Source organism: Hypomesus nipponensis, chromosome 11, assembly GCF_054491055.1.
Source record: "Hypomesus nipponensis isolate SF chromosome 11, ASM5449105v1, whole genome shotgun sequence".
Lineage (NCBI taxonomy): Eukaryota > Metazoa > Chordata > Actinopteri > Osmeriformes > Osmeridae > Hypomesus > Hypomesus nipponensis.
This window is the reverse complement of record NC_140371.1, coordinates 18355453-18380000: the sequence shown is the minus strand read 5'-3', so window position 1 is coordinate 18380000 and position 24548 is coordinate 18355453. Positions and strand designations below refer to the sequence as shown.

General features: G+C 47.7%; 2 protein-coding genes across 10 annotated transcripts in view; both read right to left on the bottom strand.

The window, feature by feature from the left end:
- LOC146268530 (echinoderm microtubule-associated protein-like 6) overlaps positions 1-6886 on the bottom strand; it is a 41649-nt gene extending 34763 nt beyond the window's left edge. For all 4 annotated transcript variants that reach the window (XM_084666952.1, XM_084666951.1, XM_084666950.1 and 1 more), the window contains exon 1: positions 6522-6886. In XM_084666952.1, coding sequence (XP_084523078.1) covers positions 6522-6718 — 197 coding nt within the window. In that variant the 5' untranslated portion in view covers positions 6719-6886. The remainder of the gene's footprint in view (positions 1-6521) is intronic.
- Positions 6887-9071: 2185 nt separating this feature from the next.
- LOC146268529 (spectrin beta chain, non-erythrocytic 1) overlaps positions 9072-24548 on the bottom strand; it is a 63496-nt gene continuing 48019 nt past the window's right edge. For 3 of the 6 annotated variants that reach the window (XM_084708847.1, XM_084708848.1, XM_084708844.1), the window contains 22 exons: positions 24252-24389; positions 23299-24055; positions 22914-23116; positions 22666-22756; positions 22400-22546; positions 21879-22142; positions 20671-20895; positions 20084-20173; positions 19693-19971; positions 18934-19064; positions 18546-18750; positions 18006-18380; positions 17611-17855; positions 16081-16219; positions 15784-15868; positions 15463-15659; positions 15146-15243; positions 14800-14857; positions 11224-11423; positions 10955-11128; positions 10794-10836; positions 9072-10685 (listed from right to left, as the gene is read on the bottom strand). In XM_084708847.1, coding sequence (XP_084564973.1) covers positions 10482-10685; positions 10794-10836; positions 10955-11128; positions 11224-11423; positions 14800-14857; positions 15146-15243; positions 15463-15659; positions 15784-15868; positions 16081-16219; positions 17611-17855; positions 18006-18380; positions 18546-18750; positions 18934-19064; positions 19693-19971; positions 20084-20173; positions 20671-20895; positions 21879-22142; positions 22400-22546; positions 22666-22756; positions 22914-23116; positions 23299-24055; positions 24252-24389 — 4348 coding nt within the window. In that variant the 3' untranslated portion in view covers positions 9072-10481. Of the gene's footprint in view, positions 10686-10793; positions 10837-10954; positions 11129-11223; positions 11424-12750; positions 13522-14799; positions 14858-15145; positions 15244-15462; positions 15660-15783; positions 15869-16080; positions 16220-17610; positions 17856-18005; positions 18381-18545; positions 18751-18933; positions 19065-19692; positions 19972-20083; positions 20174-20670; positions 20896-21878; positions 22143-22399; positions 22547-22665; positions 22757-22913; positions 23117-23298; positions 24056-24251; positions 24390-24548 lie in introns of those variants that run through there. The other 3 variants (XM_084708846.1, XM_084708849.1, XM_084708850.1) reach the window with 3 other exon arrangements.

Below are 24548 nucleotides of genomic sequence, written 5' to 3'. Positions count from 1 at the left end.
GCAAACTAGTAGTTGTAGATTATGTGAGATGTAGCATGATGAGATTATGAAATTCAAATGTCATCATATTCCCATATATAGAGGGCACCAGCATGTGAGATCCAGTAGGTGTTGAATATGTTAAATGCAGTATGGTTGGATTACAAAATCCAAATTACATTACATTCCCATATGTAAAGGGCACTAGGAGCCCTGAAAGGCATCTCAAGAGTGAAAATACTGCATATTTATTCCCTCTGTACAAGCACAGACACATCTCTTCAGAGCCCTTCCTTCTCCTCCACTAAAAGGATATTTTCCATCACGTCTAACCACCCAGCCCGGGGGTGTGTGATGTATAGAGCGTAAATGAGGCCAATCCATTACTGCACTGGTCATATCACTCACTGGGGCTGTAAAAAAGGATATGATGGATTTGGTTAATTCACAGACGCCGCCGTTTGTTTTTTCAAATCTGCACTTCGTTGAGATTGAGATAGAAAGGCTTTGCCTGGTCGTGAAGACAGAGGACTCCTCTAGTCCTCAGAAAGGAATTCAAGATCAGACAATCCCCTATGTACCTGTCACTCACTGAGGCTGTAAAAAGAGACTGTGTCTAGTTCCCACCACTGACACATATGCTGTATGACTCTGTAGCCCTCTAACCCTATCTCTCCCAGAACAAGCATCTAATATCAAAATCAGCAGAAATACATCAGAGGTCAAACTGGTCACACACACCAGCTCTTACATTTGACTTTAAACTCGTCTGACTCAGACCACCTCGTATTATGCTCCTACGATAATCCCTGCGACATCCCTCTCTTCGCATCCCTGCCTCCCTCCATCCGTCCTCACTCCGTCACTCGTCGCTATGACCCCGGCCATCACTGTGTTCTCAGGACAAACCGACATCTGCTACAATAAAAAGATAACAGCAGTGTCATCCACCTCTCAACCTCTCCTTCCTTCCACCTCTCCTCCCTTCCACCTCTCCCCCCTTCCACTCATCGTCTATTCCAGGGAGCCCAGGTACCAGAACCAGCACATGCTGCAACTAAAAATAGCAGACAGGGACTCCACCGAGAGAGAGAGAGAGAGAGAGAGAGAGAGAGAGAGAGGGGGGGGGGGGATAGAGAGAATGTTTTCTCAGTGAGAAGCAGCTATAACCTAATTCATAAATGATTCAACAGGGTTGGAGGGCAGAAAGAAAAGGGGGAAGGTAGGAAGGAAGGGAGGAAGGAAGGAAGGCAGGATGGAGGGAAATAAAGATGCTGGATGAATTGAATGGTGGCTTTGTTTATTTTTGGTCTCGGTTGATTCTGTAGTTCTATCTCTCCGCCCCACCTGGAGTTGTTTGCCTTCAGGCTTATGAGAATCACTAGACAAAAAATACAGAGATAATTCTGCTCTGAAAGCCTCTAAGATTATACTTTACAAACCACAACACAGGTGAGTTGTTTTCATATTATGATACTGGAATACAATGCTACTGTGATGCACTTCTACGGAAGAAAATACTAAAGATCCCAAGAAATGTAATAGTGTCAATGAATCTGTAATGAGCCCAATTCCTCTGAACAGTAAAAGTGAAATGTCTTCAATGAATAATAGAACAAAAGTCAGTCAGCCAGCCATCTTACTGAATGCCGTTTGGAGTTCTGTAATTACAGACAGATTATTATCCTGTCACATCAGACAGGGTGAAAGCAAAATGAAGCATCACTCATCTTTACAGGCGCTCACAGAAAACATTCATCTAAATAAGAACACGAAAATTGAGGCATTATGTCATTATCTGTGAAGAAATACCTCATGTTCAAACCAGGTTTAAACCAGCTCCTCATAAATGTCTTCACACCTTCTATAAGGCTGGTTAGCCTGCGGAAGCTGGTGTGTACAGTTTGCAAGTGTGTGTGGGTGTGACAGAAACGTGTGAGCGTGTGTGTGTGTTCGTGTGCACACGTGTGTAGCAGCAGGAGGTGGGAACAATCATTGCTCAAGGGCAAAGCAACAGTGGGACACTAAGAGCTCATGTCCTAGTCATCATCTTAATGAACCGCACCATGCCAATGAGGGGTTCATGCACAGGAGATACATTGAACTATGGGATTATGCATCATACAGTATGCATCCTGCAGGATTATCACAGCTTCCTTATGATGTTTCGAGAGCTAGCACATTTACACGATAGTCATTTGTTAGTTATTTTAAGGTAAAGCATGGTCCGTTTTTAAAATAATAAAAATGTAATTCACGTCTGAATAAAATGCAGACAATACTAGCATACTGTATGATTTCTGACCGATCTTACTAAACTCATGAAATTCCATCAATTTAATTAGGGACAACAAATGAAGGACTGTCTAAGGCCTTTTCTAGGAGTCTGTGGAATGATCATGTTTCAGACTGATACAGAAATTCTGAAGTTCCGTTTCCTTAACACCCTAGAGCTTGGAACAGCTCTTAACTGCTTCCTCTGTCAAGCATGTACACATTGGGCAGTCTAACATCTCCAAAGACCACATAAACTTCTACTTCATCAGCTGTGCATAGCCTGTTCTCTTAATGAGAGAGAGCTGAACTACACAAGACCTCCACCTCAGGCCATAGCCTTTAGTATTGCTACTGGCCTAGCCCAGACAGAACTTAGCATTCTGGCTACAAGCGATATTGCTAGGGACTTAGCAATGTAGTTAGAAAAATGACAACATACTGTAGCCTCAAACTGTCCTGCTAGCCTAGCCTATCCAAGGTTAGGAACCAACATTAAAATCAAACTGCTGTCTTACTGTCAGTCTCTCTTGCACACGCACACACAAATTAGAAAAAGATTTAGACTGCTCAATTGATATGAGTGGGGAAGGTGCTAATATTGACTAGTATATATTGATATGGGTGCACATGTCTGGAATGGGACAGTGTGTCTTCAAAATACAAGCGCATACACACGAGGCATGCACACAAACAAACAAACAAAACAAAAAACATTCATACCTATAATAAAGACCACCTTTTTTATTTTACTTGGGAGGGGAGGGGGGGGGGAAGCATATCAGAAGAGTATCTGCTGATTCCGGTTCATTTGCTCATGCAGCCCGCTCCGACAGGGCTCTCTGTGCCTGTCGAAGGCAGAGGAGCCGGCGTAAAGGTCACAGTCTCCTCAGAAGTGGTCGGACGTGTGAGGAGCTTAGACTCCAGCCTGGTGCTAATGGTGTATCATGGGAGCAGTGGCACATCAGCCTGTGATCCTGTCATTAGCACTGATTAACGAAAACCACACTGAGTCTCTACCCCCCCCCCCCACACACACACACACGTTGGGACTTCATACTGTCTCCCTTTCGACAAAACATATATATAAGAGTCAGTCTGGCTATTTTAATGTATGCAAAGGTCAAGAATAGGATAGGAGACAGTAGCATCTAGAGCTCCGGGGCAGATGTGAGCAGGAGGTCTGACTGTGTCTGGCTGTTGGCCTATATTCAGTTGTGAGATCTGTGGAGCTGGTTAGCGAGTGGTCATATTTGGAGACTGAGTTTAAGACTACCAGGCTGACAGAGTGCTATCAAGTGTGTGACAAAAAATGATAGATGGAATAATGAGAGGGAGACACTGAGAATGAGATAGAGTGAGTCAGAGAGAGAGAGAGACAGAGAGAGAGACAGAGCGAGAGAGACAGAGCTAGAGAGCTAGAGAGCTAGAGAGAGAGAGAGAGAGACAGCGAGAGAGCGAGAGCGAGAGCGAGAGCGAGAGAGAGAGAGAGAGAGAGAGAGAGAGAGAGAGAGAGAGAGAGAGAGAGAGAGAGAGAGAGAGAGAGAGGCGATAAAGATAGCGAAAGTGACGCGTGAATCTCAGTTTGACTGCCACACCTGTACAACAGTTTGGTTCTGACCTGGTTGTTCCTGCCTGGCTAGCTGGTTGTCTGGCATTGACAGATATATCTGTATCTAGCCGGGTCGGGTTCTGCCCTGCTGTGCTGACAGCAAGTGGGTCAGCAGAGGGAGGATGGAGAGCGGAACCAGAACAGGAGAAGAAGAACGGCCCAGCAGGCACAAACCGGGCCAGGGACCGGGCCAGCCAGAGCCAGGAGTCAAAAGTAAAACACTGAAGAATAAATTACAGCTCAACCAGCTTGTGTTTGCTCAGTCGCGACAGAAAGTCACAGTCCGGGCTGTCAATGTCTCAGTAATTCCAAACCCTCTGGCGGAGATGACTGGAGTCTCTCGGGCATAAATTGACAGGGCAGACTGGAGACTGCACAACCAATCACTGGGGGAAGAAGGGGGGGGGGGGGCTGTGCAGACTCAAGCTCGACTTCAATTAGAGGAGACAGCACTGACAGACAACAGACCCCCATACATGGGGAAATCATTACATTGAGATAACATAGGAAATTGGAAATCACCTTATAGGGCTGTGATTGCGTGTGTGTGTGTGTGTGTGTACATGCATGTGAGTGATCCCGAATTGTGCGGTAGACTGACGGTATCATTGGTATTCCTATAAGGATCCCCCTGCTCTGGCAATAACACTCATCAGCATGCTTGCACACAAGCCTTCTCTCTTTCTCCTTCCTTCACACACACACTGTGAAGACGCAGACACACTCATTTAGGCACCAGGTGGTTGTAAACACACACACACACACCTAACTGAAGGAGACAAGACACAAAGCCTGCTAGCACAGACTACTGTTAGGCATAACTACGTTTCATAATGGCTCCCCAGCATGGTGCCTGGCTAAAAAGGCCATCTTCAGCCCAGACATCTCACCGTCCTCAGTTTATCACTCTGACTGCTGCATTACAGAGCTTCTCCCTGAAAGGGAGAGCATGGTGAAATCAGGAGGAATGACTGTAGGACAGCCACAGACAGCCACAGAGCGTTATTATTATTATTATATATATACAAACCTTTCAACTAGATGGTAATGGATTGGGATTGCTCACACACTGGCTTCCCTAACAATAGTGTGTAAATGGACGATGTAACTAGGCAACTAGCATCCAACGCAGGTCTCATCTGTGGCACATGACCGTGTGAGCAAGGTGAGCTAAAGCATTAGCTGTTTGGTATCTCAGGAAAGGTCATTTGTGAGGAGAGTTGGATCATCACACCTTCTCTGTTACACCACAAACTTCTCTAACCTCCTTTCATAAACTCAAACTCAGGCTTCCCACACATAAAGAGACTGTGTTAGCCTGCTGAGCCAAGGCCAAGGCACAGTTGTTCATCATCTGAGGGTGGTTGATTGTGGGTAGTCTTGGCTTGACACTAATTCCCCCCTGGCATCACAGAGGATAGCACATAGACCAGAGCTTATCATTAGTGTGTTTACGTTTGGCTTGTTGCCATGGCCATCAGCTTGGTTTGCCATGGCGAAGCAGCCACACTGGTCAGTAAACCACAGGGCTTCCCTAAACACTGTAGCCAAAACAAGACAGAGGATGCACTCAGAAGCAGTCCTCTGTGCCAGTGGCAATCACAAAACCACAGGCCATCATCAGGAGGAATAAAAAGTTGAATTGAAACTGTGTGTGTGCGTGCTGATTTTTGGCACTAAATTATCCCAAGAATGCACTTCCAAGATTAGTGTTACAGTCTGTTATACTGTGCCTGAAACGCAGTATAAGGTATTTCAATATGCGTTTACCTCAAGGTGTACCATTTATCTACAAAACTTTACAAGATTCAGTTTGCACCATACAGAGTTAAATAAATGTTTGCTTTTTTACTGGGTTTATTCTTCCAGGCACCCCTCAGGAAAAGGACTTTTGAGCTCATGAGGGAAAAAAACGATTTCAAAGAGCCACCCACATGGTTTAGAATTAGCATGTCTGCTGAATGCCATGACAAGGAGCTGTCCAACTCCGCGGTGCTGAAATGGCAATGAGGTGGAGCGATGATGCTCCAGGAGAGAGGCATTAAAACAGCTCCATCCTTTAGAAAATATACTGAATTTAGTAGACAGCATGCATCGATACGGGGTTATAGGTGCTTTGTAAGACCTGCTTGGGACATTAAAATGGTCTAAATGAGCTCTAAAGTGGGGCACACTCCAGCACACCTTCTATCCTTAATGTTGGATATCTGGAATCAGTCCATATAAATTAAAATGCATGTTATTAATAGAAAGGCTACTTATTTAAGAGAGAAGTCATCTGGTTAATGTTAAAAATAAGACAATGGGCGAAGAGTAACAACAGAATGCGCCAAATCTCTGGGAAGTTTCTACGACTAACTGAGATTAGGCTATTTTAGATTTGCATTTGAATCTGATGTAAATTACGGGTTAATGACAGACATTGATGCCATGTCATAGCATGTTATACCAATAGCTTGCAGACTGATTAAACTTTTAGTTTTAAAGCTCATAAGTGTTTAGAACACTATCATATTCCGTGAATTATTTAAATGTCACCGTTGTGTATAGCCTATAGCCTACATTATAAGTGCGAATACCTTTAAGGTTTGATTTTTGAGAAAGGAAAATTACAACAGCAACAGTCTCATCGTCCGTGCCCCAAGGTGACACTTACCTGATAATGTCATCGTTGTGGCCCAAGTAAAACTTCTGCGTGTGCTCTCTGGTGTTGTACACGACGCCAACTCCAGCCACGAAGTACACCACTTCTTTGCCAGCCGTATAATACAGGTTGTTTCTGCATTGATGTCCCCTGTACCCGTAAATCCATTCTAATCTCAATTGGCAACGAGGAGCAGTCCGATCCGCCATGATATTAGACAACTTGTTTGGAGTATTACTCCACCCAGAATCAGACTACAGGGCAACAGCAGAGCGCATGAATGAGTGTGTGCGGGTTTCACGAGCACTGCACAAATAGAATACAGCTAAACTGGTGAAATAATTAGCTAAATCTATGACAACATCTAAAAATTCAGTTTTCTACAACAGCATGTGCACATCGCATTTTGAATAAACAACAATACGGAAGCGATATGATTCTTGCCCGATTCATAATTTTGCTAAATTGTTTTGCTTGGATTAAATTGCTGCCTACTCAAACACAGTATGATTGAATCGAACCCTTCCGATCACTGTATGTTTTCAGAATTAAACAACTGAATGTCTCTTCTATAGGTATATTACTCCAATATTGCATGTAATGTCGTTTAAAATAGGTTACTTTTAAATTAGACAAAGTGGAACATGCCAAATAAACAGACAGCAAATGAACACAACTGGTTGAGGATTCGGCTGCTGTTGAAATATAATCCTTTCACTAATCCTCAAGCGTAACATCAGCCATAGTTTCTCTGTTTTCCAGACAATAACTACAGTACACAGCCAAACATAACAAATCCCATAAATAAGTAGCAAATAGGCCGAAATATGCAAACTGCATGGAATCCCTTTCACAAATCTGAATTCAATCCGAGAGTCGAAGAACTGTAATGAATAAAGGATTTTCACGGCGAATCATTCTGAACAGAAACCAGCCGTGCTCCTGACAACTACATCTGTTTCGCGGAAGCTAAAAACTCGCTTGCAGACACCCCAAAAAATGCAAATTCTGTGCTAACTTCCGTGGAGAGGAAAACAATCTTCGGGCGTCCAGATTCGGTCCCAGAGCACCGCGCGACTCCACAGCATCTCCCGCGTCTCAGACTGACGGATGAAAGTACGGATTTTGGGCAGTAAGCGACGGCATCATTTCACTGCGGGCTGAGGGCATTCGATAGCCTATCACGCTGTCCTAAACGGCGTTGAAAAGCTGTGCCGTGTCCTGCCACTGTGTTATTCATTGAGTATAAATATTAATGTAGTAGCGTAATGGAGACTTTCCCGGGCAAGTATTTCAGCGTAATATTTTTTTCAGAATACCTCCTCTCTGGTATAATGATGCACGACGCACAGAATGCCACCCCTGCTCCCCCACCGACGTTGAACGGCCAGCTGCAAGGGTTTATGGGCATTGATGTTTTATGGCATTAGTGATCATTACGCTGTTCGTGTAGCTTAAAACTGAAGTCATTTATTTTCAAGTAGAACACTAACGTCCATTAATGTACCATTGGGCTATTCAGCGCTGTCCACGATGCTGAATACTAGAAAGAGTGGGTTGAAGTAGAAAAATTGGGGTTTAACGATCAGCATTAGATTTAGATAAATAGTAGGGAACTTGTTAGTTCAGAAGTGGGTGTAATTCAAATTGAGTATGATTTTTCAATGTACAATCTAAACATTGATTGATGTATTCATGAACCGGCTTTCCAGAAATAATCGAATGCAAAACTTGAATATTTACAGGCTACATGCCAAGTAGAGCATGTTATAGCCTGCGTCCTTGTAAGCCGCGGGGCAGTATAATGTGCAAACCTTGTGCAGTGTACCATGGCTTTCTAAAGGCCCTGCTCTAAGGGCCCCTACAAGTTTGTGCTGAAGTCGGATAAGCAAAAACGTAATCTTTAGTTTATTTGTAGTCTACAGTTTGCCAAATTTAACTTATCTTCTTCATCTTATGCAACGAGTCCACTATACAATGACGTCCATTGACAGCTCACAAGTTTAATAGCCAGGCTCCAGATCTGTGTTTACGTTATCTATGACAATAGTTATTAGACCATCCATCCAGAGCTCTCATCGGTCTTACACTACCTTTACTATTGCAACCCCATGTGCATCATATTCAGAGAATGTATCATTATTTATGCCTTTACCTTTCACTATTTATGCCTTTACCTTGGCGTGTCTGCAGGTTCCTCTGGTATTGAACTTCAGTCAATCCTGAAAAAGAACCGCAAGTCTTATAAAGGCACACAAGTCTCTGCCCGTTCATTTGTATGTCATTGTAAAAAGTATAATAAGCAGGTGAATGAGAAGACGACAAACCATGATACTCTGGCGCCCCCCGGTGACATAAAAACGTATTGCATACACATGTTACTGCCATCTTGATAAATAGAACGTTATGAGAACGCAAAAATGTTTCTCTCCGAGCGCTCTCTCCGTACTTCGTTCGAAACACGAGAGAATATGCAAGAGAACTGGCATAGAATTACATTGAATTTCAGCATGGAAATCTAGAACTAAAGATCTAGCTTTTACATACAGTCGATTCAGCAAGTCATTTTAAAAGCATTTTAATGGCTTTTTGCACATATTGAACAGAGAGGGTAAAAGTCTACAGGTGCAGTTCCAACTATCAAGTGACGTCGGTCCATATTAACTACATACCCTACACCCCCCACCCCACCCTCCACTATGGCAAACTAGCTTTCCCACCCACTCCCATCGTGGCATTGTTGATTGTGCAATATGAAGAAATATTTCATTACAATTGTTACAGTGACAAAGGAATGCACACTATTCATTTATCAAATAGCCGGAGAACAAAACAGCAAAACAGAGAATAACGCCAGTGCCAGAAGCCAACGAGCAAGCAACCATTTTTCTGCAACATTACTTTTCCCAGTAAATGCTTTAGATTCCACTTGTCCACTTAACAACAATGCTTAAAGTGTTCATAGTACGTCTAATCTTTATACTTTGTACTAAATAAATCTTAAACACACATTACACAATGCAACTCAAATACATGGGAATTAACAAAATTTAAAAGCCAAGGACAGAATAATGTTTTGAGAAAATTACAGAAATAAAACTTGTGTTAAAGTTCTTCATGATATCAAACATTCTTACTGGTCTTAGTTTCATGAGCCCAAGTACAGAACCTGACTTCATTCAAATTTTGAGTGTACATATTAGGTTTTAGGAAAGAAATTATATTGAAATGAAGCTTATAATGGTTGTAGGACTTATTAGTAAATAGTGAAATTAAACACAGGTTTTTAATAGTTTGTTATAATACACAAGTTATACAGTTCAAAAGCACCGCAGACTTGGTTTATCACACGTTGAGGAATGCAAGTCATCGCTCAAAGACAGCCTCACAAAACTGAGGACAGGCCCTAGAAACTACGTATACAGTTACAAAAACAAAGAGAACTGGCAGAAAGAAACAAACGACAAAAGCTAAAAGATGATAGCAGAGATGAGAGAAAGGAGTCAGAAAAAAAGAATCAGCGCTAGGGAAATTCATACTGTATCTTATTACGAGCCCGTGATTTCTGGATGGTTGACATTGGCAGCGGCCCAAAGCATTGCATTTTTATATCCTTCATTCGTATATTTTTCTTTTTTTTCCCCCCGTTCCTTATCTTCAAAATAGGAAAATAAACGGCATACAATATTGGAGCTCTGAGCCGGGCTGGAGGGTCGATAGGCACAGAGTGTAGAGTTTTGGCTCTGAGCTTGCATGCTGGAGTCTCACTTTATGCGGAAGAGGAGAAAGGTTATTGGGGTGAATTTGGGGAAAGTGTCTCCTTAGGCACTGAACCAGGACCAGCTTTGCCTTTCCCCTAAACCTAACCTAAATCCCCAGGGGAGAAAGCAAACTGACCCTAGATCAGCCTCCAGGAGAACACCTCACCCCACGCCCACTGAGAGGAGGCTGGGATTGGGAGGGAGGGGCGGTCTACTTCTTTTTGCTAAAAAGGCTGAAGCGTTTTTCCTTGTCCTTCTCTCGTTTGCCTGGGCTGGACTCGGCTGCCATGGCAACAGAGGCGGGTAAGGTCTGGGCGCGGCTTGCGGCGGGGGTGCTATGGCTGCTTGGAGTGACCTCTGACCTATCAGAGGAGACGGCGGTGGAGATGGCCTGGATCCACAAGTTCATCTCCTCCTGAAAAGCGCACACACGTCACGCTCTGTACAGTGAAACTGCAGAAAAATGAAGAGCAAAAAACCAACACATGTACTTTACGCATCCTACATTTTACATGCCACTTACATCATCTTTGGCTTGGAAGAGATACTCATTCCCATCGGTAACTCTGTAAACAGAGGGAGAAAAGTGTGTTTAGTTGACATTGACCAGGTAACAGGCAGCCAACAGAAAACAAGCAGCCATGTCCTGACTCCGCCCCTCCCCGCCCCGGCCCTACGGCTCACTTTAGCTTGAACACGTGCTTCTTCTTCTTGTAGTCAAGGGCAACCTCGCACACAGCGTCTTTGAGGCTGATGGGCACCTCGCTGTGGTAGGGGATGCCCTGACTGGCACTCCTGCTGTCCTTGTAGAAGCCCATCTCATGGCTGTTGATCACACAGTACACATTGTGCCAGGACCTGCAGACAAGATGGAGTGGGTGAGCCATATCAAGACCAAAAGAGCAAGAGAAAGTCGGGGTCCATTTATCTAACATTTGTGTGTACGTCCATACCTGCTGGAGGCCTTCTTGTTATGCCCCTCCCACTCGTGTTTGCGGTGGAGGAAGCCCTCCATCTGCGAGGGGATGGAATCCTGGGTCTTGGCGGGCAGCGTGGCAGCCTGACTGGCCTTGCCCTTGCGGCTGGCGCTGGGAGACCCCCCAGGACTGGGTTCTGCCACGCCGTTAACTATGTCACTTCCTTCTCCGTTATCCTGAGACAGAGAGACACGAGTTAAATGGATGCTAGGAGGCCGGGGACAACATGCACAGCCTCGCACAGGCACACAGGTGTCTTATTCTCACTCACACACACACACAGAAGCAGGAAATCAGAGGTGAGAGGCTGCATGCAGAGCAGGAACAGAGGCTGTGTAGAAACATTCTCAATTGTCAATAACTCAACATTCCCTCAAATACCTACAGAATCTCCATGGGGATGCAGACTAGACATAGTCATAAAGCCTGCACTGAACCAGAAACTTCTCACACTAACCTGACATGATTGGTCCAAATACCAAAGGAACCCCTAATAATATCAATCTGTACGACTCTAAGCAATGCCCTTACATCAGCCTCAAAGTGTTAAAATCGTTTTCTGTTTAACAGTTGCAGCTGTGAAGACACAGGGCGTCGGCTGAGCTGTGATTGTGCTGTACTGATTAGAGCGAGACGTGAGATCAGAACACAAGAGAACACAGAGCGTCTCAAACACATGCACAGGTCAGAGGTCAGGACATGCACATCTCCACCACACAACAACGTCAACAGGAAAAAACCAACAGAATGCCAGCGAGTGGGAAGGGAGGCTTAAAACAAAAATCACAAACAATTAACCAGAAATTGCTTGAATTCATTATTGATATTGAGTTCTATTAAGTGAGAGGGGGGGGGGGGATGCGATTGGCCGGTTATTCAAAGATATTTTCACACCACACCCACTCCAATCTGTCACTTATTACCCAGCGCTGAGCTCTTCGAGGTTGGACCAATCGTGGATGGTTTTACTGAGTGCTTGCCAGGTGCTGGACCAATCCTGGATGCTTTAAATGAGATCCTGCCATAGGCTGGAACAATCCTGGGCACTCAGAACTGTTTCCAGTTCCGGTTTTGAAATGTGTCTTGGGAACTAGTATCACTCAATACCTTTATGCTGAAGGTGAATTTTCGATTCAGTGTACCATCTTAATTGCCATTACAGGAAAGTTATTAGTCCATTCTATTTATATTGCGGTTTGGACTTTTTGGACTTTCTATCAGCATTTAAACATTTATATCCATAAATGACTACAGTTGCATAAAACTGGAGTTGTATACAACATAACACACCCTACTCAAAATCTGTATGTTTAAAAATATCGATACATTTAACCCCAGTATGGAGAAGAAAACAATGGTGACTGAAAGGTAAATATGAACATGCTGATAATGATGACATCATGCAAAACAATAACAATACCAAGAAAGGACGTCTGGACAGCCCCAGGATGGTTAGGGTGGACGACACAGGGACAACACAACTGGCACATACATGAGGAGTGATTGATTCTGGCATGGGCTTTATTGGGGGGATATGTGTGTTAGTGGGGGAAGGGATGCTTGAATGGTCGAAAGGTTGGCTAACATGCAACAGATCCATGGGGGAAAATGAAAATACAATGGTACACATGGATGACATGGAGAATGCTGCTGAAGTTCTAAGGAAGGGAGGTGAAACAGCTGTGACTCTGTGGTCGAAAGGAATCCGTTTGACACCATTACTGACAGACGCACACAGCACACACTCATACTCTATCAAACTGTACTTTGCCAACCCAAAACCCTTCACACAAAGTGATGTGGTTGGTGAAGTGAGATGACATCATCATATCCCCATCCCCTGCTAGTGGAATGGTATGATCATACACTAGTTGTGGAATGATAACGTACCATACACTCGTGTAATGGTACCGGTACGTTATGTTATAGGTGTGTGTATGAGGAATGAAGGAGAGATGGAATGGAGTGACATCTGGGTATAGATCTCTAGTCTACATATCACATAATTTTCATTATTAAATCTGATTTTGAAATAATAATCTACGCGCTCTTTAAATTAGGACGGTCTGATTCGATCGGCTGTGATTCATTTAAAGATTGGGATCAGTTGAGAATCTGGAGACGGATCTTTAATGGTGCTTTGGAGGAGGCAACAGTGAAGGTGATGTGTTGGGGGTGTCAGTTATTCAGGTTCCACATGGTGAGTTTGTATAGGATAACGTACACAAGGAGAAACACCATCAGGGGAGGAGAGAGGATGAAAGGAGTGTCGAGCTGAGAGGGGGAGGAAGATGGTGTGAAAACAGAGAAAAAACAGGGACAGAGGGGGAGGAGAGAGAGGGGAAAGAGAGGGAAAAGGAGAATGAGGGATACAAGATGACAGTGTTGGAAGTAGCGCTGGTTTACAGAAATAAAGATGCACTCGAAGGCAAAGAAGGGAATGATATGCGAGTGTGTGTATAAGGTGTGTGTGTCTTGTGTGTTTGTGTGTGTGTATAATGTGTGTGTCTTGTAAGGGGATCCAGGGTTGATGGTTTCTTTAGATAAAACATTCACTCATTTCCACATTCACACACTATCAATCATGAGGTAAAGAAATGTTCCCTTTTTTTATGACTTTCAGACAATATTGTGATATTCTAGCTAACCTAACTGTGATCCCTAACCTCAATGCCAAGCAGAGATTCTGGAATTTAAAGTACACAGTCTGAAATCTTTTTTGGTCTTTAAACTTGCTAACTGCATTATTGTGATAGAATTCAACTGTACCGTTGTACCGTTACCGTTCTGTTTGGACTCACTGAACTAGCTAACTTGAATCAGCTAATTCAAAAAGCTAACTTATTCAGCTAACTTAACAAGCTAACTTAACTATCTAACCCACCCAGCTAACAGTGCAGTATCTGGCTGCAGCTATCCAGACTGCAGCCAGTAACCATGTCCTGCTTAGTTCCAGCAGAATGCCAGCCTCAACAGTTGGCCCTGTCAACACAAACTCATCTGTTCTAGGTAGGCCAAACGAAGGTGCTGAAGCATAATGAGTTAAGTTACCATGACTACAAACACACCCTATCCTCATACACCGTCACTCGCAAACACCCACTGTACTTTTAGTACAGCAACACTTACAGGAAACTCAAGTACTGTAACTGGATAAGAAGAACTATTATAAAGCAACTGCAATCAGCAAAGCTAATTTCCATTTAAAACACATTGCGTTAATAATTAAATAATTATATATGTATATAAAAAAGAAATATAATGGTATTACAGTGTTTGGTGTAACAGGAATACAATACGGATAAATAGGATGAATAAGGGTTTGGTGTGTAGGCTATAGTAACTGGATCAACCGTTAAAAACAGTTGGGAGTTGGGACTGTAGACATGGAATATCAGTCCTCGCCCTGTATGTGTTTGTGGAAAGGTTAAGGGTCATGGTCAAAAGAAGGGGGGGGGGTCAAGGTTCGATTCGATCGGCCTTCTCGCCGCCGGGTCGACGGCTCTGAAAGCTGCTGCTGTACTTTTGATAGGCTGGGGAGCGGTAACTAACCCGGGGGGAATCCTGGTCAGATGGCAGCCCGTTCTGAGACACCTGCTCGCCCTCCCTGCTGGAAAACATACACACACACGGAAAACAATTAGGTCCCGACAACTGCAATCTAGTGTCTCAGATGTGTTCAATTTAACAAACAGCAAAGTGGGGAGACAAACAAGGATCTTGAATGAGATATTTCAGGTTTCAGCATAGTGGTAAAGAGTTTAAACCTGGTGAACGTGTGGGTAGTCCCAGCCTAGGGCCCGGTCCTTTTGTGGGTACAACATGGTGCTGATCTAACACATTCTATTGGAGCACACACACACACACACACACACACACACAGAGACACACAGCTGACCTCTGCTGTGTCGAGGCTGCGTCGGAGGCCTCTGCAGGTGGGGGCTGCCTCTTCTTCTCTTCTTCCTCTTGCATTCTTCTTACTTCCAGTAGCTCCATCTGAGAGTACAAACACACACATATAAGGTGGCCAACTCTGATGTTTAATAGTTGATATCCATGTCATAGGCGATAGTGGTCAGTTTTATATTATATTATCCACCAGTACACTTTATGAACTCTCCTTATGTAAACGTCATGACAAGCCCAAACATCTGGTCGAGTTAGTAAACCTAAAACCTAGAAGTTCTCTCCTTCCTCCTTCTTCCTCCTCCTCACCGTGGTCAGTCGCTCCAGGGCGGAGAAGCGCTCCTCCCAGGTGGCGGCAGACTTCTCAAAGGCCTCGTGTCTCTTGATGAGCTTCTCCACATCGTCCACGTTCATGCCCATCTCCCTGCTGGACAGGTAGGGCTCCTGACCCAGCAGCCACGCCTCGGCCACGCCCGCGTCCCGCGAGAACTGGTGCACCTCCAGAACTGGAGACGCACACACACACGCAGAGACACACACAAGGTCATAACGACATTGTACACCAACTCTGGCACAGAATCTCCATAACAGGTACACATAATAAGCCATTTATAAACATTGGCCACTCACCCAATCTAAGCCACTCCCATCTGTCCTCCCACTTGTCAATCATGTCTTTCCTTTTATCCGTCAGCTGTAGCAACTTCTCTTTGATCTGAAACCGGAACCAAAACACTTTTAGGGAGAAAACTGACAGAGATGCAGAGACAGAAAGGTAAAAAGATGGAGTTGGAGAAGGAGAGAGACAGAGAGGGAGAGAGAGATGGAGAGACGGAGACGGAGAGGTGGAGAAAAAGAGAAAGTGGGAGGGGAGTGGAGAGAGAGAGAAACAACCATGGGAGAACATCTTCCCTCCACGAGCCCCACCTCTTCTGCTGCGTAGTGTTTCCGTGCTAGCAGGGCTTTGCCCAGCTCAATGCAGGTGGTGAAGCTGTCGTTGCGGGCATCAATCTCTGCCTTGATGCCCTGGTGGTTGTTCATCAGCAGTTCCACGGACGACACATCCCTAAACAACAACAACAACAAGCTAGTCTTACCTACTGCATCATACAGTCATTCAGCGCGGAGTGTGGACTAGGAAAACCCGACAAGACACGAGTTAGTGGACATAACTGCAAGGAGGAGGTGTCTAATACAATTCTGCAGCCACACACTCAGGAACAAATCCCCACACCTGACTTGTTTCCTGAGGTCACGACATGGAAAAGGTGTTGCAGACTGAGGGGTTTGAGTTCCAGACCCATTATGGTCCATTACCTGCTTCAAGGCTGCTCCACACAGGATAACCCGAAAAACAGCAATACAATTGCTGACTGAACTCAAACCGCTTTCCCTCTCTCGCCTCATCTTTCTGCCTCTCCACCTCCCTCTCAAACTTTCTTTGTCCTGTTGCCGTGGTGATCATGATTGCACTCAGGCTAGTGTGACCCAGGGCTCGTCCACCCTGGTGATTATCCCAATTAGCGCTAAATTCAGACTGAGACAGAGGCTTGGTGTGCTGCTGCCTCTCTCTCAATGGCAGTTTCTCTCGCTACCCCTCTCCAGGAAACCACAAACGGCTTTGAGAGCCTATTGTTTTCTCCAACAGCTTCCCAGTGTATACAAGAGGAGGCACCAGGGGCGTAGGCACTCCCAGCCCATCTGCCAAACAAGCACCTCAGCATAGAGCAGCAACGCCTCCGTAATCACATCAGCACCATGTTATCTCTGTGTGTGTGGGGGGGTGTGGGAAGGGGGGTTGTGTGTGTGTGGGGGGGTGTTTGTGTGTGTGTGTATGTGGGTGTGTGTGGGTGTGTGTGTGTGTGTGGGTGTGTGTGTGTGTGTGTGTGTGTGCCATTGTGGGAGGCTGTTAACGTGAGTCTTTATCAGGGATAACTTTGTGAATCACAATAAGGGTTGGGAACATTGGGGATTACGTAGGTAAACCCCAGTGGAGAAGTGTGAGAGGATAAGCTGGAGAGTGTTGACCAAAGCTGCTTAGAAGAAGACTATGCAGATTATTCTCACCTGGCCAGCCTTTGTTATGGATGGGGAGGGGTCGGGCACGGTGACAGTGTACTGTACAACGAGTAGACTTGTAGCAGAATAATCTACCTTGACTACACAATTTTTCATCTGAAACATCTAAAACAGATAATCTCATACGATTAATCAATGCTTAAGCTTGTAAAAGTTGCAAGTTGATTTGTGTCTGTATGCTGAAAATACCTCCGATCTAAGCCTTTACATCTCCACTGTATGGCAGCTTTGGAGCTTGACCTTATCATTCAGTACTAAACTCCCTCCCTCCCTCCCTCCCTCCCTCCCTCCCTCCCTCCCTCCCTCCCTCCCTCCCTCCCTCCCTCCCTCCCTCCCTCCCTCCCTCCCTCCCTCCCACCCACCCACCCACCCACCCACCTGGGTTTCTCCTGGGCCTCGATGAGGCGGATGACGTCCTCCATCCACAGCATGAGGTCTCGGACCATGCTGAAGAAGCGGAACTTGTCTCCAGTGTCCAGCAGCTTGACGCGGCGCCCGTCGCAGGCCTCCAGCAGGACGCGCCACGCCTCCAGTACCTCCCCCTCGCGCTTCTGGATATCGTCGGCCTTGTCCCCGGCGTAGGCCGACTGCAGACGCACGGCGTCCTCCTGCAATGTGCGCACCTGGGAGAAACACGGGGGGGATAGCTTAGTGGTTAGAGAAACTGATATATTTTGTCTGAAAAATTTAGACTGCTATTATATTTGGTGTTAGAGAGATCTGGCAGAAAGGGTTCATAGGTCACTCCAATGTCGTTTGGTGTGTTTCTGTACCTGGGTGCCCAAGGCCTGGATGTCGTGCTCGAAGGTGGTGTGCATCCTCTGCAGGGTCTCCACCGTGTTCTGGTCCCGGCCCAGCTCTTCCGGAAGCTTCTTGTGTTTGTCCAGGATGCGGTTGAGGATCTCCTTGGCGTCGTGGTAGAACTTGTGCAGCTCGAAGGAGGCTGCGAGGATCTGCGTGCGCGTGTCGATCAGCTCAAGCAGGTCCGCCCACGCCTCGTTCAGCCCGTCCTTCCACTCGGCGATGGTGGCGGCGTCGGCGTGGCCCGAGTTGATGAGCTCGTCGGCCAGCTGGTTGACGGCGTCCACGCGCTCCTGGCCGATGTTGCCCGTGTCACGGGCGAACTCCCGGAAACGCTCCTGCAGCATCTGGGAAACACACACACAGGGATTCAGTCAGGGGGAAACAGGTGTCACAAAGATCTCGATCTATCCAATAAAGCAGTCAAATGTCGAACACACTGTCTTTAATAGAAAATGTGGCCTGTTGCCGTCACGCCCTAGCTAAACTCTGAGGTTGGCGGTTTAGCGTACCGTGACGTGTTCATAGTCCTGCCCCAGCTCGTGCGACCCGGCCACAACCTCACGCTCGGCAATCCACTGCTCCAGATCATCCACTTCCCTGTTGAGCTGGAAGAGGCGGAGCCTCTCGTCCAGCTTGCCCCGCCTCTCCTCTGACAGGTCCTTCAGGCCGGCGTAAAGCTTGTCCACCTGGGACTGGCGCATGCCGATACGCTCGCTGGAGAGGTGCGAGGCGGAGGAATAAATGGGGAGGAGAAAAAGGACAAGACGAGTAAAAAAAAAAAAAAAAAAAAAGCTCTCATTCCTGACCGACCCAACACTGACCCGGGTCCCTCCGACTCATCCACCTGGTAGGACCGCCTGGAGAGCTACGGCTGGCCCCTCACCCCTGACCCCTCACCTCTCTGGGTGCTCTGCGGCCACCAGGCCCCTGCTTGTCTGGGAGAGCTGGTGCACAGTCTCTGCATAGTCCTCCACCGCCTGCTCCAGGATGTGGTGCTTCTTTAGCATGGTCACGGAGCTCTGTTCATCCTGCGGAGGGAGGGAGGGACAACGTCGGAAACAGGCAGTCTACCGACTGTACAAGGTTACTGTTGAGAGTCATTGAGGTCGGTAGAGGAACAACTGTCAAACACAGAAGTGAAACGGGAACATGCAGCACGCCTAACGAGCCACTAAATGGAGAATGTAACCCAAATGACAAGGATGACATGGGTTTATGAGTTAACTACCACGACCTGGTAGACCTCCCACTTCTATCTATAGCTCTCGTCCACCGACAACATCCTCTGTCCTGCAGATCAGGACTAAATAGCACCCACGATTTCCTCCGCCACCCACTTCCTGTCAAGGCCTTCGCTGGCATTAAGTCAGGCTGGCGTCCAGTTACCCTCACCATCAAAAACCTCAAACTAAACGCACATAGCCGGCCCTCAGCCCCCTTCCCCCTCCACTCTCACCTTGGCCTTCCAGTTCCCCCCTCACCTTGGCCTTCCAGTTCCCCCCTCGCCTTGGCCTTCCAGTTCCCCCCTCACCTTGGCCTTCCAGTTCCCCCCTCACCTTGGCCTTCCAGTTCCCCCCTCACCTTGGCCTTCCAGTTCCCCCCTCGCCTTGGCCTTCCAGTTCCCCCCTCACCTTGGCCTTCCAGTTCCCCCCTCACCTTGGCCTTCTCCTCTGACATCATGTACAGCTCCTGCTCACTCATCCAGGCCTCGGCCTCGGCAGCGTCAAAGTAGTACTGCTGGGCCTTGTGGGCCTCCTCCAGGCGCCCGTGGCGATTCTCCGTCTCGGCCTTCATCTGGGCCCACAGGCGCTGCAGGTCGTCCAGCCGCTGGCGGATCAGGTCGCCGTTGGGGCTGTCGGCGCGCAGGACCTGCTGGCTGCGCTCGAAGATGTCGTCGTAGCGCGGCTGGTGGCCCTGGATCTCCTTCTGGAGGGTCTGGAGAGGACAGGGGTGGGGGTCAATGTTTCAGCTGGGGTGAAGACGTTTAGGCGCATTATGCTGTGGAGAGAGTGAGCTCTAGGACGTGGGAGATGTGGGTCTGTCTCACCTGGTTCTTCTTGATGAGGAGCTGGACGGTCTGGAGGTTGTTCCCGTGGTCTGTGGACGTAGCCAGAGCCATCCTCTCCTCCACCCACAGCTAGGAAGAACACACACACACACACAGTGCGTTTAGTATTGAGCGATGATGCGTAACTGAAGTGAGCAGTGCATTTCAAACTAAAAGTTTTCCGCTAATTGAGTTCAGTCCTTTCTTTAACAGGCAGTCTTATATTATTAGCCTCGGGCCTAAACCTTCTGTCAGATGTGGCACAAGCACCCGTCTCAGAGGAGGAGACAAACAAACTGAAGTGAAAAATAGAAAAACGTCTGATCTCTCCAGAGATCAGAAAACAACTCGCTACAGAGTTCTCAGAGTTAACACATGCCATAAGGCTGGCTTCTTTTTTTTTTTTTTTTACCCACAAGCTTTCCAGAGACAATTAGACTTTCTAAAATTACTGTCTTAATTCTGAATTGCATAAATGTAATAAACACTTACATTCCCCAATAAGCTATTGTTCTTACATACTGGCAAACACACACACACACCAAAATGCAGATATGAAACACAGAAGAGGGAAATCAACAACATACTATTTCATCTTCCAAGTCCCTGTTGAACTGGTGGATCTCGCGGGAGGCCATCAGGTTATCCCTCCTCTTCATGATGGGCTCCTGCAGCTCCTGGAACTTCTTCTCCACGGTGCGTCTCTGGCCGTCCACCTCGTCCGAGTCCTTGCCCTCCTGACTCAGGGCCTGGGCCTGGCCCTGCAGCTCCTGCACCTCCCTCTGACGCACCTCCACCTGGCTCTCCAACATCTGGAGGAGGAGGACACACGCACGGGGTCAAGCCAAGACAGAGGCCAGTCCGGGGACCGGAATCAGGCCGGAGGAAAGGGCACAGGAAGGATAAGAAGGGCAGAAAGAGAGGGAGAAAGCGATGACAGAGCCACAGGATAGCATGCTCTCTTGAGCTCAGGCTAAAGGAACTAATGTGTCCCGTAATTCTCTCTTCCTCTTCCTCTCTCTCTCTTTTTGATCTGTGCGCCAGTGATGCTGCCTCCCTCTCTTTCTCTCTCTTCCTTAATCTAGTTCACTGCCGTAATGATGCGAACGCGCACACACCCACCCACACAACGTGGGTTTCAGTTTCACTACAGCAGTGGCTGTTTGATCTACTGTATGATCTCATTGTTGAACACATCATGTGTACTCCTGGAATCTTCAGCAGCCCTTGCCGTTTCACTCCATCACACTCTCGCTGTGAGTTTTGCACACACACACACACACAGCGTGAATTCATCTCCCGGGCACGAGCCCGCTCTTTTACACATCAAGGCGAGGGAGAGATTGCATAACTATGTGTGTGTACGCATGCGTGTGTGTGTGTGTGTGTATTAGTCCTCCTGTGTGTGTGTGTGTAGTACAGGCTGTTATATAATGGCAGGTGTGTCTGCTCGCAAGAACTCCCCTGGCTGATACTGTCTGAATGAAGAGTCTACATAGACTGAGCCAGCGCCACACTAGTCTGTTTCTCTGCTACACCATGGATATATCTAAACCACACCTGCAAGTTTCTTCAGGTATTGCTGTACGTACAGTAAAAGCTTTTTAATGAGGAAGGGAAACTAGTATGTCAAACTGAGACTACAAAGGCCCATTTGCAGATACTGTTCAGGGGGGGGAAGTATGGTGTCAATACTGAAATGGGATAGTGAATGTCACAGACTAGGGAAGTCATCATCTCTAGGGATGCTCAAATTCCTGACAGACTTATTGACTGCTGGCAGCCTGTTCTGTACCTGCTGTTTCTTCAGTAGGATGTTGACGCTGGTCAGATCTTTGCCGTAGTCGTCTGATTGGATCTGGCCTTCCAAGCCGACCAGCCATTTGTCCAGGTTGGCGCAGCTTTGGGTGAAAAGCTCCGCCTTGTTGGCATCGAACAAGCACTTGGCCTTGGTCTGGGTGGTCGACTCAAGGTCCTCCCACATCTTCTGGAGCGCTGCCAGCTTCTCCTTCACCATTGGCTCAGTCTCCGGCTTCTCTGTCATCAGCTGTTGCCCGTCCTGGGATTGGAGGAAGAGGAGAGGTCAAAGGTCACCATGGCTGAGCGGTAATAACAACAGGTCTACAGTTAGTGGCACACCGTTATCCATAATTTACACACACTTTTAACACACATTCTCCTCTGTGTAGTGTGGTACTTTGGCCTGTCCTCGATTTGTTTACCCATTCCCCTCTACCCATCTCCCTCCATCCATCCATCCCTCCTTCCCAGTCTCCCCTCTACTCGTCCACCTCTCCCTCCCTCCCTCTGACTGACCTTCTCGATCTTGTCCAGCCACTCCTTGTTGGACTGCAGTTCAGCCATGAAGGCCTGGTGTTTGAGCCACTTGCTGTGGAGGTTCCTGGCCTCGTCGTAAGACATGTCCTGGGCTGTCAGCATCTTCTCGTTGATCCACAGGGACAGCTACACACACACAGGAGACATCATGAGTCGTACATGTACACAAGCAAAAGGCACAAATCTGATTTGAGGTATGAATGTTGCATGAGTGTGTGTGTGTGTGTGTGGCGCTTGTGTCTGACCTCCTGACAGTCCTGGAGGAACTTCTGCAGGTCTCTGTTGTCTTTCAGCTTCGCCAGCAGCTCACTGGCTGCCTCGCGGTTCTTCTTATGCCTGCGCGCACACACACACACACATTAAGTTAATTAAGCCCAGTGAGGCTAACACTACCCCACAAGCCCCAAGATCCGATATCACTCCAGTTCTCCCGGCCACTTGTGAGCTGTGATACGAGTCACAGCTGTGTTTCCTCGTCCACCCGGTTCTGCACCTCTTATCGATGGAGTCCACCTTCTCCTGGACGCGCTCGGCGTTGACGTTGCTGTCGCCCACCAGCCGGCGGCCCGTGTCCACCACGCCGTTGATCTTCTCCTCGTTGGCGTCCATGGTGGTCATGAAGTCCTCCTGCTTCTTGATGGCCCCTTCCGCCCCCTCCAGGGTGGTGGGCAGCTCCGTGTGGGCCAGGACGTATTCCTGGGAGACGGAGGGATGGGGGGAAGGAGACAGTAGAGAGTGGGAGGGAGAAAAAACAGGTCCGGAGTGTGAATTGTGGGAGGAGTGGATCATCCTTCATCGTAGATCGCAGCTACAGCATCAGTGATGCACGTCCCCCACCCCCCCGTCTACAGAGCGTACTGCCTGACAGCAGCGCGTACCTGGTTGTTGAGGAAGGCCTCAACCTGCTTGGTGTCCCGGAGGAACATCTGGTAGGCGTGGGACTGGGACAGCAGGTTTTGCCGGTTCTCCCACATCTTGTGCAGCTCGTTCCAGCCCGTGTCCAGCGCCTGCAGCCTCTGGCGGAGGAACATGTACTGGGCGTCCGTCTGGCCCTGTGTCACCATCTCCCCCATGTCCCGCATCTTCTGGTAGTCCTCCTCGTAGTTCCGGATCTCGTTCTTGATGCCCTCGTGTTGAGCCAGCAGCTTCTCGGCTTCGGTCAGGGTGTTGGGCATGTTCTCGGAGGCGATGGCCGTCTGGGTGCGCGACAGCCAGGACTGGAAGTCGTCCAGCTCGCGGAGGAACTGCTGCAACTTGCTGGCTTCGCCCAGAGACTCCTCGCGGTTCTTCAGCGTGCCCTTCATCTCGTCCCACACGCCCGTGCACTCGCCCAGCCTTCCCGTGATGCCCTGGGCCTGGTCGGGGTGCTCAGCGGCCAGTCGCTCCGCCTCCTTTCCCAGGTCGCCCAGCTTGTCCTCGATGGCGGCCAGGTCGCGCTCCATGCCGGTGAGCTTGCGCTGCAGAGCCATGACGCCCGCCAGGTCGTTGCCCAGCTCCTGTGTGGACTCGATGACCTTGGTCTTCTCGCGGATCCAGGACTTTGTTTCGTTGCACTCCAGGTGGTAGTTCTGCACGCCCAGAGCCGAGTTCAAGGAGTCCTTCTTCAGGTCCACCAGGTCTCTGAACTGGCTCCACCTGGACAGAACAAAAGTACTTTGGGTCAAGTATAACAGGACTGTACATCACATTGGCATCAACATCCATTATTTTCAATGTGATAGTTAACTGTAGTTACAGAGATAATATTAGTGGTTATTGTTGTTCCTGCTGGTCTATTCGTATGACAGTAGACTGTAGTTACAGCAGATGAAATTGGAGGTAATTGCTGTACCTGGTGTTGAGTTTATCCTGCTGGGCTTTGATCTCCTTCTCACTGGGGTGACCACTGTGGATTAGTTGCCTGGCAATCTGGTTCACCACAGCAACACGGGAGGCTTGGTTGTTCATCTCGGGCTCCAGACTCTCAAACCTGGACAGGGGAGGGGAGGGGAGGGGAGGGGAGGGGAGGGGAGGGGAGGGGAGGGGAGGGGAGGGGAGGGGAGGGGAGGGGAGGGGAGGGGAGGGGAGGGGAGGGGAGGGGAGGGGAGGGGAGGGGAGGGGAGGGGAGGGGAGGGGAGGGGAGGGGAGG